Genomic DNA, 18,115 nt, shown 5'->3' with positions numbered 1-18,115 from the left:
ACCTTCTCTGATCTCTGCGCACCTCCAATTCCGGCATCTTATCCATTCCTGGTTTTAATCACTCCATCATTCATGGGCGTGTCTTCTACTCCCCGAACTCTAAGTTCTTAAATTGCCTTCCTAAATCCTCCACCCCTCTCGCTCTGTCTCTCATTCTTTGAGAACATCTTAAAAGTAAACTCTGGTCACCTGTCCTATGGGGCTCAGCGTCAAACATAGATTACTGGTATCAATGTTGTTCTGTGGTATACTCCTGAGTTATGTTTATTAATGAAGGGTGAAGACCTATCTGAATGAGGCTTCATTTTCCAGCCTAAGAGTTTGAACAGTGCTGTCAAAGGAGCCTTGTTGAGTAGCTGCAGTTCATCTTGGCGCTGGAGCTCACTTCTGGCTCTGTAGATTTGAGGCACAATCTCCTGTAAAGGCCCACCATATTCTCCATCAATAACCAAGCAGAGTTTGATTTCCTACTTGCTGCCGGATCCTAATGCTTGGCTTGGGATGCAACCTGCCCGCTGTACAATTAGTTAGCCAGCCCTGACCTGGCCCCTCACTATAAACCCATTAGCCCCTGTACAAAGGGCACAGGGAAACAGTTCCTCACTATAAACCTCAGTGTCAGAGGAGAAAGGGGGGTGTCATCTCGACTCATACATCAAGATCTCGTCTTGTGTTGTCAGTTTTTGTGGCAAGTATCATAGGACTATAGAAGCGTGGAAAAAAGGAGCCGGAGTAGGCCATTGGACCCCTCAAGCCTGCTGTACCATTCAGTATGATCATGGCTGATCATCAAGCTCACTACCCTGAACCGCTGTCACCCTATTGAGCCCTTGATCCCTTAATCCTATTAGCAACTAAAGTTATATCCATCTCCGTTGTTGTGGTTCTGTTCGCCGAGCTGGGAATTTGTGTTGCAGACGTTTCGTCCCCTGTCTAGGTGACATCCTCAGTGCTTGGGAGCCTCCTGTGAAGCGCTTCTGTGATCTTTCCTCCGGCATTTATAATGGTTTGTATCTGCCGCTTCCGGTTGTCAGTTCCAGCTGTCCGCTGCAGTGGTCGGTATATTGGGTCCAGGTTGATGTGCTTTATTGATTGCCAAGCACTGAGGATGTCACCTAGACAGAGGACGAAACGTTTGCAACACAAATTCCCAGCTCGGCGAACAGAACCACAACAACGAGCACCCGAGCTATGAATCTTCGCACAAACTTTGTATATCCATCTCCTTCTTGAAAACACGCAATGTTTTGACCTCAACCACTTTTTGTGGGAGGGGATTCCACAGGTTCACCACTCTCTGGGTGAAGACATTTCTCTTCATCTCAGTCTTAAAATGTCTACCCTTACCTTAAATTATGACCCCTTGTTCTGGACTCCCCGACTATCAGGAATATTGTTCCTGTATCTACTCTGCCTAGTTCTGTTAGGATGTTAAGGTTTATATGCAATCCCAGCAGTCCCCTGGAGATTATTATTTAATTTGTTGAGTTTCTTATCCTGGAAAAAGCAGGCAATCTGTTATAGTTTATGGAAAGTTACAGTCACATGTGATCAACCTCAACATTCAACCTCAGCCACTCCGCTCTCTTCCCCCCCCCCCATTTGCCAACCAAAGTTGATCCATTTGAATCTGGGAGCTCTATATAAACTAACAGTGCTCACTGCTCATTATAATCGAGATAATACAATCTGTTGCTGCTGCTTACTATGCTGTTTAATTGCTACATGCACGCACAGCTCTGTCGCTAAGCGATGATCTGTTATTCAGTTTACAGACTGTGTTTATAATTTTCTTTCAATTAATACAGAGAAAATGCAGGAGAGGACTGCACTAGCAGCATTCAAATAGGCTTCATATCCGCTCATGTGACAGTCATGCTGTATTCCTTTATGCGAGACTCTTTCATTTCCAGTCACACACTCACTCACAATCACCACTGATTCAGAAGGTCAAGTCATCATAGAACATAGAATATTGCAGCACATTACAGGCCCTTTGACCCTCGATGGTTCCACAGGTCAGTGCTGCAATCTGAAGCCCATCTCACCTAAGCTATTCCATTCTCATCCAGATGTTTATCCAATGACCATTTAAATGCCCTTAAAGTTGGTGAGTCTACTACTGTTGCAGGCAGGGTGTTCCACACCCCTACTACTCTCTGGGTAAAGAAACTACCTCTGACATCTGTTTTATATCTATCACCCCTCAATTTAAAGCTATGTTCCCTTGTGCTAGCCATCACAAGGGAATTCCTTGCCGCAGAGTGCAGTGGAGGCCGGGATGCTAAATGTCTTCAAGGCAGAGATTGATAAATTCTTGATGTCACGAGGAATTAAGGGCTACGAGGAGAATGCTGGTAAGTGGAGTTGAAATGCCCATCAGCCATGATTGAATGGTGGAGTGGACTCGATGGGCAGAGTGGCCTTACTTCCACTCCTATGTCTTATGGTCTTATCACTACCTGAGGGAAAAGAATCTCACTGTCCAACCTGTCTAACCCCCTCATTATCTTGTATGCCTCTATTAAGTCATCCCTTAACCTTCTTTTCTCTAACGAAAACAGCCTCAAGTCCCTCAGCCCTCCAGACCAGGCAACATCCTGGTAAATCTCCTCTGAACCCTTTCCAAAGCTTCCACATCCTTCCTATAATGTGGTGACCAGAACTGTACACAATACTCCAAGTGCAACTGCACCAGAGTTTTGTACAGCTGCAGCATGACCTTGTGGCTCCGAAACTCAATCCCTCTCCCAATAAAAGCTAACATGCCATATACTTTTTTAACAAACCCTATCAACCTGGGTGGCAACTTTCAGGGATCTATATACATGGACACCGAAATCTCTCTGCTCATCTACACAACCAGGAATCTTACCTTTACCCCAGTACTCTTTATTCCTGTTACTTCTTCCAAAGTGAATCACCTCACACTTTTCTGCATTAAACTCCATTTGCCACCTCTCAGCCCAACTCTGCAGCTTATCTATGTCCCTCTGTAACCTGCAACATCCTTCAGCATTATTCACAACTCCACCCACTTTAGTGTCATCCATAAATTTACTAACCCATCCTTCTATCCCCTCATCCAGGTCATTTATAAAAATGATAAACAGCAGTGGCCCCAAAATAGATCCTCCCAGTACCTCACTAGTAACTGAACTCCAGGATGAACATTTCCCATCAACCACCACCCTCTATCTTCTTTCAGCTAGCTAATTTCTGATCCAAACCACTAAATCACCCTCAATCCCACGCCTCTGTATTTTGTGCAATAGCCTATCATGGAGAACCTTAGGATCTAACGCCTGACTGAAATCCATACATGCCACATCAACCACTTTACCCGCGTCCACAGGTAAAAGACAATATTGTCAAGGAGAATGCTGAGATACAGGCTATCAGACTAGATGGGACGGAGGTTCATAAAGAGGAGGTGTTAGCAATTCTGGAAAGTGTAAAAGTACATAGGTCCCCTGGGCTGGGTTGGAGTTATCCTTGGATTCTATGGGAAGCCATGGAGGAGATTGCAGAGCCCAAATATATTACCTCAGTTAGCGGTCCTGTGTCTGCACCTGCTCAGCGTGCCCTCTGCATATTCACGAGGTAAGCTTTTTGTATGATTTATTTACCTTGCTGGCAGCCTCACTCTCACCGCTCCTTCTGCAAATAAAATTCATCATTTGAACTGAATTAACTGTATTGCCATATCTACTCCAATGAGTACAGTGAAACATTCACAGTAGCTGCATCATAGTGTCATCTTAGGTGCAGAGGGACCTTGATACAGTCCCACAACACAAATCCAGGCTGGCACTCAAAGAGCAATGCTGAGAGAGTGTCGCACTGTCGGAGGGTCAGTGCTGAAGGAATGCCGCACTGTCAGAGGGTCAGTAAAATCAAAACAAGTGGGAAGAAGAGTCGGGTTTTTGGTCTTTGATCATGGCTGATCTGACATTGCTGATATCTACTTTCCATCCCTTTTCCCATTTTCCTTGATTTTTCCTCCTGATCTATCTCAGTCTTAAAGGGCTCTGCCCCACAGTTCTCTGTGGCAAGGAATTCCAAAGACTGTCAATGCCCTTGGAGAAACAATTCCTTCTGATCTCAGTCTTAAACTGGTGCCCTTTTATTTTGAGACTGTCCCCTCTGGACCTCAACTCTCCCATGAGGGACAACATCCTCTCTGCATTAACCCTGTCTTTAAGAATCCTGTATGTTTCAGTGAAACATTTTGTCAACAGTAATGGAGTGCTGCGATGTTGGAGAGTCGGTGCTAAAGGCCTGCTGCACTGAGAGTGCCAGCCCCTGGATTTTGTACTGAGAACCTTTGTATGATGCTTAAACTTCCAACCTTCTAAATCACACCATGACCTACAGAGCCTCACCATGACCTACAGAGCCTCACCATGACCTACAGAGCCTCACCACCACACGTTAAAATACTGGCACAGTTTGCAGGACATTAGTGAATCAGAAATTTTTAAAATATTAATGAACAGTTACATCGTCACTAATTTATTCCAGATTTTTAAATTGAATTCAACTTTCATTGCCTACCACGGTAGAATTCAAACCATGTTTTAGATTAGATTGCTTAGTGTGGAAACAGGCCCTTTGGCCCAACAAGTCCACACTGACCCTCCAAAGAGTAACCCACCCAGACCCATTTCCCTACATTTCCCCCTGCACCTAGCACTATGGACTATTTAACATTGTCAGTTCACCTGACCTGCATACCTTTGGACTGTGGGAGGAAACCAGAGCACCTGGAGGAAACCCACGCAGACACGGGGAGAATGTACACACTCCACACAGAGAGATGCCCGAGGCTGGAATTGAACCCAGGTCCCTGGCGCTGTGAGGTCGCAGTGCTAACCACTGCGCCACCGTGCCGTCCCTAATGTTCCCACAACATTAACCAGGAGCTCCAGATTACTAGTGCAGTGATTTCCCACTGTTCTTCTGCCTGCCCATTTTCCAGTCCCACTTTCATGTACAATATCTGCACTTGTCTCATTCTGTCCTCATGAACTTCCCCAATGTTAGTTGCTCTCCATTTGCTATTATACCTTCAGCTGCCTTGGATCAAAACTCCGGAATTCCCTCTCTAAATGCCTGCAAATCTACTTATTTTATGATTGCAACCAATTATAATACTGAACAAATCAGATCCTGTAGTGAAGCCTGTTTTGATGGGTCTTCAGGTTTAGTTTTTGCAATTTGGTTACAGTGATAGGTATTCACACTAAATTGCTAATGTATTTCCAATGAAAGGACATAAGTTTATTCCACAAATGATGATCCATATTTATGCATGACAAATATAAAATAACTTGATGAAAAGAAAAAAATGAACACTTTTTTTTCCAGCAATATCCTTGACAGATATTCAACCCTAATGTTGGATCAGGCCTAACTTAGCTCTTTAATTTCTTGCTCAATTGATGAGATTGTAAGTGTTGCCTTTTGGACTTTTGCCGGATATGATTCTCTATGTTACTGTCTGCCCCCAGGATAGCCGACTAATGTATTGACTTTCCCTTGGAGACTTCAGCAAACAAACTGTCCTTCTACTGGCAGGAATCTTTTTGTCTCAGCTGAAACCTGATTGAGGCCCCTGGACATCTGATTTTCTATTGATCTTAATGATTTAATCTATTTTTCTACTCAACCTGTTCAGAGATGTTATTACGCACCTCTGGAGCAGGTGGGACTTGAACCTGGGCCTTCTGGCTCAGAGGCAGGGACACTATCACTTTGCCCCTATGGTTCCTGTATTGATTCCAGTCAGTAAGCACACTTCAGCTGTTATGTCCCCAGGTAGTTTGCTAATCTAAGTCGTATGGTTTCTTGGAAATTATGTCATTAGTTCACTGTTCTAATCACATTTAAAAAAAGAGTCTCTTTCTCAAAACTATGAGCAAAAGCCAATTTACTACTTCAGAATCCACCTTTCCAATCAACAATAATATATTACAAACCTTCAGCATAATTTTAACCTTTTGGTTTTGCTTATCTGTCCTTCATTGTTTGGTGTCATATTAAGTCTGGTTTATGCTTTTGTGAATCACCTTGGGGTGCTTCGTTGTTGCAAGAGAGAGAGGTTCACATGATTGTCACCCCGTTCATTACTTCAGTCGTTCACTTGCCTCCTAACGGATGTATAATAGCAACTGTGTGTACCATCTACAAGATGCACAGCAGCAACTCCCCAAGGCTGCTCTTCCAGAACCATGGCATGACCTTCACCAAATAGAAGGAGAACAGCAGCCGATATGCAAGAACGAGACTGGTGACAAGTTCCCTCCAAGTCACGCCCCATCCTGACTTGGAAATATCCCATTCCTTTGGTGGTGTTGGGTAAAAATTCTGGAAGGCCGTCCAAAGCAAGTCTTGTGCTTACCCCAAACTAAACAAGACTGCAGTGGTTCAAGAAGGCACCACCACCTTCTCTAAGGCAATTCGGGATGGCCGATAAATGTCAGCAAAGCCCACATCTGATGGATAAGTGAAAAAGACTATATAAATATGAATTTTTGGTTTTAATGTACTAAATGATTTGTGATATTTTTCTACATTTGCCCGAGCAGAGGAATTGTCTCGGTCAGGAGGGTCGTCACGAAGTTCATCTTATTCCCCAAGAAGCAGTGAAATATCTGATGGTGAAAGACTGGAAGAGGAGAAGACTGATGATGAAGAGCAGGAAAGATTTACCCTTTCTGAAGATGAGGGGGAGCACATGACTGCCAAAAAACTGGGAGCAGCTCCTGGAGAATCCCAGCAGGAGAGCTGTGAGGTGAAAATTGTAAATAACATAGGGAGGGAGGATGAAAAAGTCACAGGAGCAGTGGCCTTACTTGAGAGTCAAGTAGATTCTGAGGAGAAAATCATGCAGTCTTCAGGAGGAGAGGATCAATCACCACTGAAAGCAGCCACAGGCTCTGAAGAAAAGGTTGGAATGGATGAAGGAATTGAAGCTAACAGGGAGACAAGTGCGAATGCAGAGAGCAGCAACAAGGAAGGTGCAGAAACAGATGAAGAACCTTTAGTAACTGTGGGAGTTCAAGACAGACATTCCAAAGACGTAGCGTTGAGAGGTAGTGAGGTGAGCGTGTGCACTGCGGAGCTCTCTGTGTCTGGGAGATCTGTTGGTGAGTAAATGCAGACTCCCGAGTGCTGCCTTTCTACATGCATGTCCTGTCCCAGCTCTCTGCTCCCTTTTAGTTACAGTGTTGACCTTGGCTGCATTTCCAACACAGAAAAACCAACTCTGAAGAGATGCAGTTACAACATGTCAATTAAAACTGATGCACGGTGTGTTTAGTCTTCCCTGTGTGTGCGTTAATGGGAGAACCGACCTATTGTGTTTGCAAATACTTGAGCTGAACGTGACCAATAATTTTATGCGTGTTTGTATAAGGGGCTGTGGTGAATCTCGTAGAAAGCGTTGCAGTTCTTGGTGATTACAATGCAGAACTTACAACACAGAAACAGACCATTTCTGTTCAGTATGAACCTTCTCCCTTTCACCCTGTCACCATGTGCTCCAATTTCACCGTGCAGCAATCATGCTTGTAATTGTTTTTACAGCTATGCTGTTGTCTCCACATACTTTACACAACAGCAGCGGTAAAATATGGGCTATGTCGGTTAGTTTGTTCTTAAAGTAGGATAAAAGGTCAGTGCGACATTGAGAGTCCAATGGGCCTATACTGTGCTGTACTGTTCTCAGCTCTGTATAATTCTCAGACTATCTATTGCTTTCTCCCTCCTGTCTAGGCTCTCCCTTGAAGTTAACAGGATATAGGTTAGTCTTTGTGAATGATGCAGAGTAGCCCCCAATTTGTTATCATTGTTCACCGCTGTTCAAAACCAACTTGTAACCCCTTGAATAATAAAGCCAAACACTGCAAATGCTGGAAATATAAAATGGAAAACAGAAAATGTTGAGAATCCCAACAAGTCTGGCAGCATCTGTCAGAGTTTAACATTTCATGTCTAGTGACCCTTCTTCAGAACAGTTTGTCAAGCAATTTCTATTCTTGTGTTTTAATCCCCCTGGTTTAACACTGAGCAAAAACCAGCATTCCTGGAGATAATTCACAGACCCATCATGTTTGTTTGAACTTCTTGGCATTCTATAAATAGTGGGCACAGTTTCAAAATAAGGGGCTTCATACTTTAGATGAAGGTGAGGAATTTGTTCTCTCTGACTGTCATTGGCTGAGTTAGACAGATTTTTGATCATCAAGGATATTGAGGGTTGAAAATGTGTTGCTGGTTAAAGCACAGCAGGTCAGGCAGCATCCAAGGAATAGGACATTCGACGTTTCGGGCATAAGGATATTGAGGGTACATGGAGACAAAGGAAAATGAAGCTAGGGCCACATTTACCCCAGCCAGGAATGTATTAACTGGCAGAGAAGGTTCAAGGGGCCAAATGGCTGACTTCTGTTTGGAGTTCTTAATTTCTCTATTGTCTCAACCAAGGAGTTGAGCTGTTTTTCGCCCAGGTTTAACAACTTTATCAAAACAGCACCAGAAGGTAGTGAGAATTGAAATGTACCGACCTTCGGGCCCCCGGTAACCCACAAGCTTGTTCACAGTAGATGCCATCTTATTACAATTTTAGATCCTGTTAATCTGGATTTCCAGACACTAAACTGAGGGTAAATTTTAAGGAAAACATATGACTTATTTTTCTGTGAAATTGCAACTAAATGATAAGTGCAGTGAAATTTGGGGCCTGGGTTAGAAGGGAGATCTTGTGCTGCAGTAGCTACCATCCCGGCCTCTCGGTTAAAACCACCAAGTTCAAGTCCTTCTCAAAGACTTGATGTCCCTGGAAGGTGCATTTCTGTCTTGACCAAACAGGTTGAATATCAATCTGCAAATCCTTACTGTGCATACCAATGCTAAGAGGGAAAAATGGGAGAGCTTCCTTGTCAGCCAGGCCTGATGTCCGCTCAAACTACAGCCTGCGGGACTGGCCAGAAACCTGTTCCAAGAAAACCTTCCTATGGAAGTAGACTTACACATGTGCTTCGTCTGCCTCATAAACCACTAAACACATGAACACCTTTCATCCTGCATCGGGTTTGAGGTACATATTTGGGTCTTTGTGATCCTCCTCCGTCTCTGTCCCCCTCTCCCTCTCCCTCACTTCCTTCCTCCTTGTTTGCATTCCCTCTTTCCTCTAGCTCTCTGTTCACTCTATCATTCTTCCTGCCCATTCCCGTTCTCCTGTATGGGGCTCTTTTTCTCTCTCCTATCTCTTGTTCATGTTCACCTTCCTCCTTCTCTTGCTCTCCCTCTTTCTCAACTCCTCTCTTTCCCATCCCTCTATCTGCCTCTTGGTCTTCTATTCTTCCTCCTATCTCTCTTTACCCCTTTCTACCTCATCCTCTCAATCCCACAACTTCCTCTCCTTTCTTAAATCCCTCTTTCTCCCCACTTCCCTCTCTTCCCATCTCCCTCCCACATTCCCATCTCTCCCCACTTATTTTTGATTTGCTTTCACATAGTGTGTGTGTCTCTCTCTCTCCTCTTTTCTCTATTTTTCTCTTTCTCTTTTTTTCCCCATGCTCTCTCTCTCCACCACCTCGTTTTCCCCATACCCTGTATCTCCCTCCACTCACCCAGTGCTTGGTCCCTCCTGCTGCTGCTGCTCTCTTGAGAAGTTGCCCTTGCGAAATGCTCCGTCTTGCTACATTTCCATCAAAGATCTCCTCCGTGTCTTGGAGCTCCCCATCAGGAATTTGAACGGATGTTCCTTTGCCCTGCTGAAAATGGTCCTCGGTCTCTCTTGTTTGGGATGTTTTTGCGACGTTTCGTGGATAAATTGTAAATTCTTGTGATGAATCTCTAGCCCAAAGCTGCCCAGCTGCACAATGTTCTGGAGAGTTAAGAGAGAGGAGAGAAAACAACAAGCTTGGATTTAAAGGATTTAGGAGCACGGGCCAGTCTGGGCTTCCACAGTTATATCTTGAAATAGAACAAATATGAACAAGGAATAGCAGGCTGGTTTGTAACAGCTTTTCAGCATCTGGGTAACAAAGACATAGCAGTGCAATTGTAAATCAGGCCTGTGGAGCCCTTGCTTTTAAATTGCAGCAACCAAGCTGTTAGATTTCTATCAGATAACCATAGCCACAATTCACATTGACATTGTACAGTATGAGACTCTATCCAGACCAGGTGCACAGTGCCATTATTAGTTGTATTCTCCTTGATGTGTTTTGCTTTACCTTTCCTCTGTCCAGTTTGTCCTGTATCAGTGATTCACTTCTCATGTTTTGAGTTTTTTTTTGTTCCTGTAATGTGTGTGTATATGATGATGCTGTTCCCCCATCATTTGATTAGACAGCTGAACCTCCATTATCTGTTGAGTAGATGTTTTTGTTTGATATCTCATTGGTTGATGTGGTGATGGTGATGGAGCCAAAGGCTGGGAGCTCAGATTCCACCAGGTCAAGCTGCGAATTGAGGTTGAGATAATCTGATAACCTGAAAGTTGGCAAGCTGACCACAAGCACCATGGCTTTCCCCAGTGGTCCACAGGAGAGAGAACCTGCCACTCTAACCAGGCTGGCCTGATGGGACTGCACTCGGTAATGATCCTCTGGAGTACAAACTCCAGATGATTTTCCCAGGGTCTTCCCAAGGGGCAACCTGAGGTATAGGCAACAAATACCAACTTTAGCCACTACACACTCATCCTGCGATCGAATGAAATGAGTCAAATGCAGAAAGTCCAGATTCTAGTGCTGCTCAGTTTGGGGGTGACGCTAACACGTCCAGCTCAGGATCAAACTGTCTAAGTTGTTTCATAAAGGAGAGTTGGAAAACCGAAAAATCCTTGGACAAAACTTGACCCTGGGATAATATTGAAAACTAATTGGAATAGATAAAGGGGGTTCTGCACTGTGTGCATGTGTGTGCGTGGCAGTGTGCTTGTGTGTGCGTGGCAGTGTGCATGTGTGTGCACGTCTGTCAGTGTGTGCTTGTATAGGCACAGAGATCGTTATCGCATATAAATTTATTGTCTTAACAAAGTTGATTGTATTTGTTTCTGATGCAGCAATAAATGTAAACTTTGGGTGGATGTGAATGGAATTGCAGCCTTTTTAATATGTAAGCCCTCTCATTATTGAGTGACATGAGAAAATTCTCATGTTTAAAAAAAACACACAACATACAAAGAACACTGCTGAACAATGAAAGGATTGGGTAAAGTACTTTTGATGCAAACTATTCCTGTAAGCTTGAGAATGTTCTCCACAGCTTCGTTTCCTCAGAAAAGTAGGAAGAGGAGGAGACCATTCAGATCCTCCAGTCTGCTACACCATTCGGTTTAGACGATGGTTAATCTGCACCTGCCCTCCATTTAACCTCCTTTTCTCCAATACCCAAACCCAACAAGAACGTGTCGATCATAGTCTTGGTGGTTCCAATAGACTCCCAACATCCGCAGACCTTTGCAGGAGCAAACTGAAGATTGCCCTGTCCTTTGTGTGAGGAAGTGCTTCCTGATAGCCTGGGTCAGATATGAAGGTTCTGCCCATTGTCTTGGACTCTTTCTCCCACCACAGGAAATAGTTACAATCTTTTGTAAATTTTAATCGCCACGGTTGGATCACCCTTCATTCTTCAATATTTAAGAGAATGTAATTTTAGTCTGTACAACTCGGCCTCATCCTTTAACCCTTTCCTCCCTGGGATAATTCTGGTGAATCTGCTCTTTCTCCTCGCCCCCAAGGCCAGACTCCCTTTCCTGAGGTACGGGGCCCAGAACTGAAACCGGTTCCTCTAATGGTGTGTCTCCTTATCTGCTGGTGATGCTAATTCATGGTGGATCTTGACTGGAAAAGGAGTCTTCAACATTAATCTGAGAAACTGAAGTGGCACGTTACCCGAGAATGACTTGGGAGCAGTGTGGGTGGAGTGGGAATGAGGCAGGTAAACATTCAAACTGAGTCTTTCCCTCACCTGATCACTGTGGCTAGGTCATTTCTAAACTTCCAAGTCACTGCCAACCCCTCAGCTGGATTATTCTTATGTCTGATCCTGGGCCCAGCTCTTTTGGAAGGATGTCAGGATGAGGAGAGGGTGTGGAGCAGATTTACTAGAATGGGATCAGGGATGAGGAACTTCAGTGAATGTGGTGGGACTGGAGAAGCTGGGATCCTTCTCCTTCGACCAGAGAAGGTTCCGGGAGATTTAACTGAGGTTTTCAAAATCATGGAGAGTGTTTGATGGAGTAAATCAGGAGAGAGTGTTTTCAGGTTGTTGTGGTTCTGTTCGCCGAGCTGGGAGTTTTTGTTGCAAACGTTTCGTTCCCTTTCTGGGTGACATCCTCAGTGCTTGGGAGCCTCCTGTGAAGCGCTTCTGTGCTGATTCCTCCGGCATTTATACTGGTTTGAATCTGCCGCTTCCGGTTGTCAGTTGCTGTCCGCTGCAGTGGCTGGTATATAGGGCCCAGGTCAATGTCTACATCGATCTAGAAAGGGGATGAAACGTTGGCAACAAAAACTCCCAGCTCAGCGAACAGAACCACAACAACAAGCACCCGAGCTACAAATCTTCTCACAAACTTTGAGTGTTTTCAAGGGCAGGAGGGTGAGGGAGCAGAGGGAGGGGGATTGAAGGGAATCAGGGAAAAGCCCCAGAGGGGGAGAGGGGAGGGGGATTGTGTTACACAGTGAGGTGTTGGGGTCTGGAAGGTGCTGCCTGAAAGGGCAGTGGGAGCAGATTCAATCAGAACTTTCACACAGAAACCGGGGAAACACTGGAAAATAAATAAAATTGCAAGAAAATGTGGAAAGAATATGGGGTCCTAATTAGATAGCAAAGATCAAGCAGCAGCATGGTGGACTAAACAGTTTCCTATACTGTCAGATTCCATTCTCATTTGCAGCAAAAGTAACTGACCCTTTATTCACTCACTGTGTTTGAAGTTAATCTCCCAACTTGTGGAAATTCAACTGAACTATGAAAATATGTAGAAATCAGTGCATTGATCTGCTGCCTATTCTCTGTTATTGCTGCATGTGCCCACACTGGATGATGCATGGTCAGGCTGGATTGATGCATCTAAGTGTTGTCATGTATCATGTCAGTGTCCTGCACCTCTTCATCTCCTTAAGAAAGTCTGTCAAACCTACATCATTAACCAAGATTTGGTCACCTGTGCTTCCATCTCCATATATGGTTCCCTGTGAAATTTTGTTGATAACTGTAAGCACCTTGAATGTTTTACTCTGTTGAAGGTGCTCTACGTAACTGGAAATTCTCGTTGACATGATCGGTGTGCCATTGTTTGATGATGTACAGGTGAATGATTTGCATTGTTTCTTTAAACTCTTGTGGACCACATTAAGTATTGGCTGTCATTGCTAATTTCCACCTTTGCATTGTTTTTGTGATTCCATTTGCGATTTTCATCACTGCCACCTCCTCCGCCCCCCCCACCACCTCGCACTGGTCCCCGCCATTCTGATTGGGTTATCCTCTGCATCTGTGAACAATGTTTGGCGACCTTCCCTCCCCCAGCCACTCTGTCCCTCGATGTTACAGAGGAGCGCAAATCTCTTCAGGAGAAAATCGCAGATGCCATTAAAGGGGAGAGGTGTTGTAATTCAGAGCCCGAACCCAGTGATTCCAGCACTGAGGAGGAGGATGAGATGGCAAGTGGAGATGATACCGAGAGAGCATCCGTACAAAGGCAGGAGAGTAAGTTACACACTTTACCTTCTGTGTAGCCTAGGATCACATTGCATACAGCTGAATTATTCAGCAAAGTATTGAATGATGAAAAGAACGAACTTGCAATTTTACATCGACGTTTCCCTGCCTTATGATATCCCAAAGCACTTTACAGTCATTATTTGAAAATACAGTCACTATGATCATGGCAGGGTTCAGGACAAACAGTTGTCACGCAATACGATCAGGCGCTACTCATTAGATATTTCAATCTTCTTTTAGTGAAATTGAAAGATAAACATTAGCTAGAGGGCCCTGGAGCCACGAGTCTTACAGCTATTTCTAAGTACCCAATGCCTGTTTCAGCAGTGGATGCACAGGGAAATGAACAGTGCTATTCTGAGTTTCCTAGGAGTAACTTGATTTATTCAACACTGCCTCAACAAATTGTCAAGAGAACTCAAGCTTCATAGCTCCCTTGTCAGCAGCATTTTGCTGATTCAGTCCTTGCACCACAGGCATCCAGGACCTGAGAAAGGAGCGCTCCAACTTCCAGAGTGCTCATGTGTAACTGTAGACCTAATCATCTTCACACTATTGTCCTATCTCCTCAGGTCATTAGGAAGTTGACAGGCATAAATCTCATCTTCAAGAGTGGCATGCTGGAAAAACAGCAAGTCAGGCAGCATCTTAGGATGGTGCCTGACCTGCTGCGCTTTTCCAGCACCCCACCTGACTCTGATCTCCAGCATCTGCAGTCCTCACTTTCTCCTAAATCTCAGCTGGCACCCTCAGCAGAAGCCATACAGTGACCAGTTGGCTACACTGAGCCTTTGACATATTAACTCAGTGTATGAGGAATGTACTCAACTGTGTCATTATCTTAGCAATAGTAAAAATCTTCAAGGGAGTGAAGAGGAGCTGACTTACACCCAATTAAATTAAATCCTAAATGTATGTGGGTGTGTGAACGTTACAAGGATATGTTAGAATCAATATTCTTCCATTATGGACAACAAATGGAGGAAAGACTGAAGGTGGCAAGGGCACGCAATGTACTGAGAGTGGGGAACTTCCCTTCCCATCACCAAGTCTGGCTTATTAGCATCTGTATTGAGCGAGAAGGTCACATCCTAAAGGACATTGTTGTACTTGATAAGGGGATTATTGATCAATAAACATACCTTGTCCTCACCAACTCACCTGTTGCATTCATCTGCCCATGATAGTAGTGATAAGAGTGACCACTGCATAGTCCTTGTGGAGGCAAAGACTTCTTCATCCTGAGGATACCCTGCATAATGTCGTATGGCACTGTCAACATGCAAAATGGGATAGATTCAATCCTGAGCCAACAACTCAAAACCACTCTCCATAATCTGATGCAGGTCATCTGCAGAATTGTATTCAATTGCAGTTTATAACCTCATGGCCCAAAATATTTCTCATTCAACTAGTATTATCAACGAAGGGGTTAAGCTTGGTTCAATGCAGAGTACAGGAGAGTGTGGCAGGATTAGTGCCAGGCAGGTGTTGGCTTTTGACATTACAACACAGGAGTGTGTTTCCTCACTAATCATTGCAGCAGTGTGCACCATACAGAGCTAAGCACAGACAACAGGTTGCATCTCAGGTCTGCAATCCTACTGAATCCGGGCATAAATGGTGCTGGACAACTAAACCACTAACAGGAGGTGGAGACTCCACAAATATCCCACCCAGGACGCTAACTTTGGGCGGCACGGTGGCACAGTGGTTAGCACTGCTGCCTCACAGCGCCTGTAGACCCGGGTTCAATTCCCGACTCAGGCGACTGACTGTGTGGAGTTTGCACGTTCTCCCCGTGTCTGCGTGGGTTTCCTCCGGGTGCTCCGGTTTCCTCCCACAGTCCAAAGATGTGCGGGTCAGGTGAATTGGCCAAGCTAAATTGCCCGTAGTGTTAGGTAAGGGGTAAATGTAGGGGTATGGGTGGGTTGCGCTTCGGCGGGTCGGTGTGGACTTGTTGGGCCGAAGGGCCTGTTTCCACACTGTAAGTCTAATCCCTGTCTTCACTCACTGGGGACTCGATCACATCGGTACAAAAGGAAAGGCTTACAACCATCTTTAGCCAGATACACCAAGTGGATAATTTACCTTGACCTCCCCAAAGATGGAGAGCAGAAGCTGACCGTTTGAGTCTGCTCCATCTTCCAGTGAGATTGTGGCTAATTGATAATCCTCACTTCCACTTTCCTGTCTCCTCTTCTTAAGGTCACTGGCATTTACTGATATACCAGGACATAGCCTCTAGCTTATCTCTCCACACTTCAGGCTCTCTGCCTTTATTCCTGATGAAGAGCTTTTGCCCGAAACATCGATTTTACTGCTCGGGATGCTGCCTGTGCTGCTGTGCTCTTCCAGCACCACTAATCCAAAAGCTTTCTCAGCCTTGCAATACAATGGTGAGGTATATTGGCTGCCAGGTGAAACTGCATCAAATGTTTTGCTACCTAACATTCTTTGTGGCGTCAAACAACTGAAGACACTGGATACTACAGAGGCCATGGACCCTGACAACATTCCATCAAAGTACTGAAGGCTTGTGTTCCAGATCTAGTGACATGGTTTGCCAAGGTATTCTAGGGTGGTTCAGTCTATATTTAATCATCAGCAAAATGAGAATAGTTCATATGATTGAAGCATTTTGAATCAGTAATGGATTGATGGGTTATGGAGGGCGGGCAGGAAAGTGATGTTGAGGCCAATGTGAGATCATCCATGATCATATAAAATGGCGGAGCAGGCTGCAAGGGTTTAGACCTACACTCTACAGGTGCGAAGGATGAGAGGAGATCTAATTGTTGTCCATAAGATGCTGAAGGCGATTGACAATGTTGATGGGCAGTGGGTCTTTTCCCTTGTGGATGAATCTAGAATGAGAGGTCATAGTTTTAGGCTAAGGGATAGCAGATTTAAGATAGATGAGGAAAAACAGAAACGTAGAAAACAGGAGCAGAAGTAGGCCATTCGGCCCTTCGAGCCTGTTCTGTCGTTCAGTACGATCATAGCTGGTCATCCCACACAATAGCCTGTTCCCACTTTTCCCCCATTTCCTTTGATTCATTTAGCCCTAAGAATTCTATCTATCTATCTCTTGAAATCATACATGAATCACGTTTTAGCTTTGAATACTTTCTGTGGCTATGAATTCCTGTTGGCAGGCTCACTATCTTCTGGGTGAAGACATTTCTATCAAAGGATCATGGAATTCATGAGCCCAGATCACGGCTGATGCTGGGATGTGGAGGAAATTTAAGGAGGAAACAGAAACATTTTTAATTACTAATGGGAGAGTGGGCAGGAAAGTGGAGTTGAAGTTGAGATGAGATCAGCCAAGGATGTATTAAATGGGGGAGCAGGCATAATGGGCTGGATTGCCTGTTCCTATGTTATAAATGAGTTGCTTGCTCAACCATTTCAGGGTCAACTGCCTTGTGGTTCTCAAGTCATGTGGACCAGACCAGGTAAGGAAGGCAGATTTCCTTTCCTAAAGCACATTAGAGGAACAGATAGATTAGGAACATGAGTAGGAGTTGGGATTCAGCTGTCAAGCCCACTGTGCCATTCCACTGGATCATGGCTGATCTTCTAACTCAGTGCCATTTTCCCACACCAACCCCAGCCTATTAATCACTAGCCTATTAATCCAGAGACCCAGGTAATATTCTGGTTTCAAAACCCACCTTACCCTATTGTCGATGGTGAAGTTTGACTTTAATGCAAATGTAGAATTAAGAATCTAATGACCATGAATCTGTTGTCATTATTAAGAAATTTATTAATCTATGTCTTAAACATACACAACGACTGAACTTCCACAGCCCCCAGGGTAGAGAATTTCTAAGATTCGCAACCTACCTAGTGAATCTCAGTTCCCTTATTCTGAGTCTTCTCCCTGTGATAGACCTCCCAAACTGAGGGAAATCTACTTGAACCCAAAGAGAAAGTGCTGGAAAATCTCAGCAGGTCTGGCAGCATCTGTAAGGAGAGAAAAGAGCTGATGTTTCAAGGGTCAGTTAGACTTGAAACATCAGCTCTTTTCTCTCCTTACAGATGCTGCCAGACTTGCTGAGATTTTCCAGCATTTTCTCTTCTGGTTTCAGATTCCAGCATTCGCAGTAATTTGCTTTTATCCTGTTTCCTTGATCTCCCTTTGGAAAACAATCCCACCATTCCAGGGATCAGTCTTGTGAACTTTCACTGCATTCCTTCTAATCAAACTATATTCAACTGCAAACAGTGCTCCAGATGTGGTAACCTATAATTTCATGCTGTCTTTACTGAGACTAGTTTCCAATTGTAGATTTTTCTTTACGGTCGAATGTAAGTTCCATCACCTGCTGTGCGAGTGAATTGAACCTGTGTCCCCAAA

General features: G+C 44.4%; 1 protein-coding gene across 1 annotated transcript in view; it reads left to right on the top strand.

Moving 5' to 3' along the window:
- Positions 1-11,024, top strand: part of erich3 (glutamate-rich 3) — a 70,977-nt gene extending 59,953 nt beyond the window's left edge. The window contains exon 12 of the mRNA XM_060829627.1: positions 6,591-11,024. Within this exon, the coding sequence (XP_060685610.1) occupies positions 6,591-7,159 (569 nt within the window). The 3' untranslated portion in view covers positions 7,160-11,024. The remainder of the gene's footprint in view (positions 1-6,590) is intronic.
- Positions 11,025-18,115: the final 7,091 nt, after the last annotated feature.

This window comes from Hemiscyllium ocellatum, chromosome 9 (genome assembly GCF_020745735.1).
Source record: "Hemiscyllium ocellatum isolate sHemOce1 chromosome 9, sHemOce1.pat.X.cur, whole genome shotgun sequence".
Classification (NCBI taxonomy): Eukaryota; Metazoa; Chordata; class Chondrichthyes; order Orectolobiformes; family Hemiscylliidae; genus Hemiscyllium; species Hemiscyllium ocellatum.
Note: the sequence above shows the minus strand (reverse complement) of the source record. Positions and strands in the feature narration are given on the sequence as shown.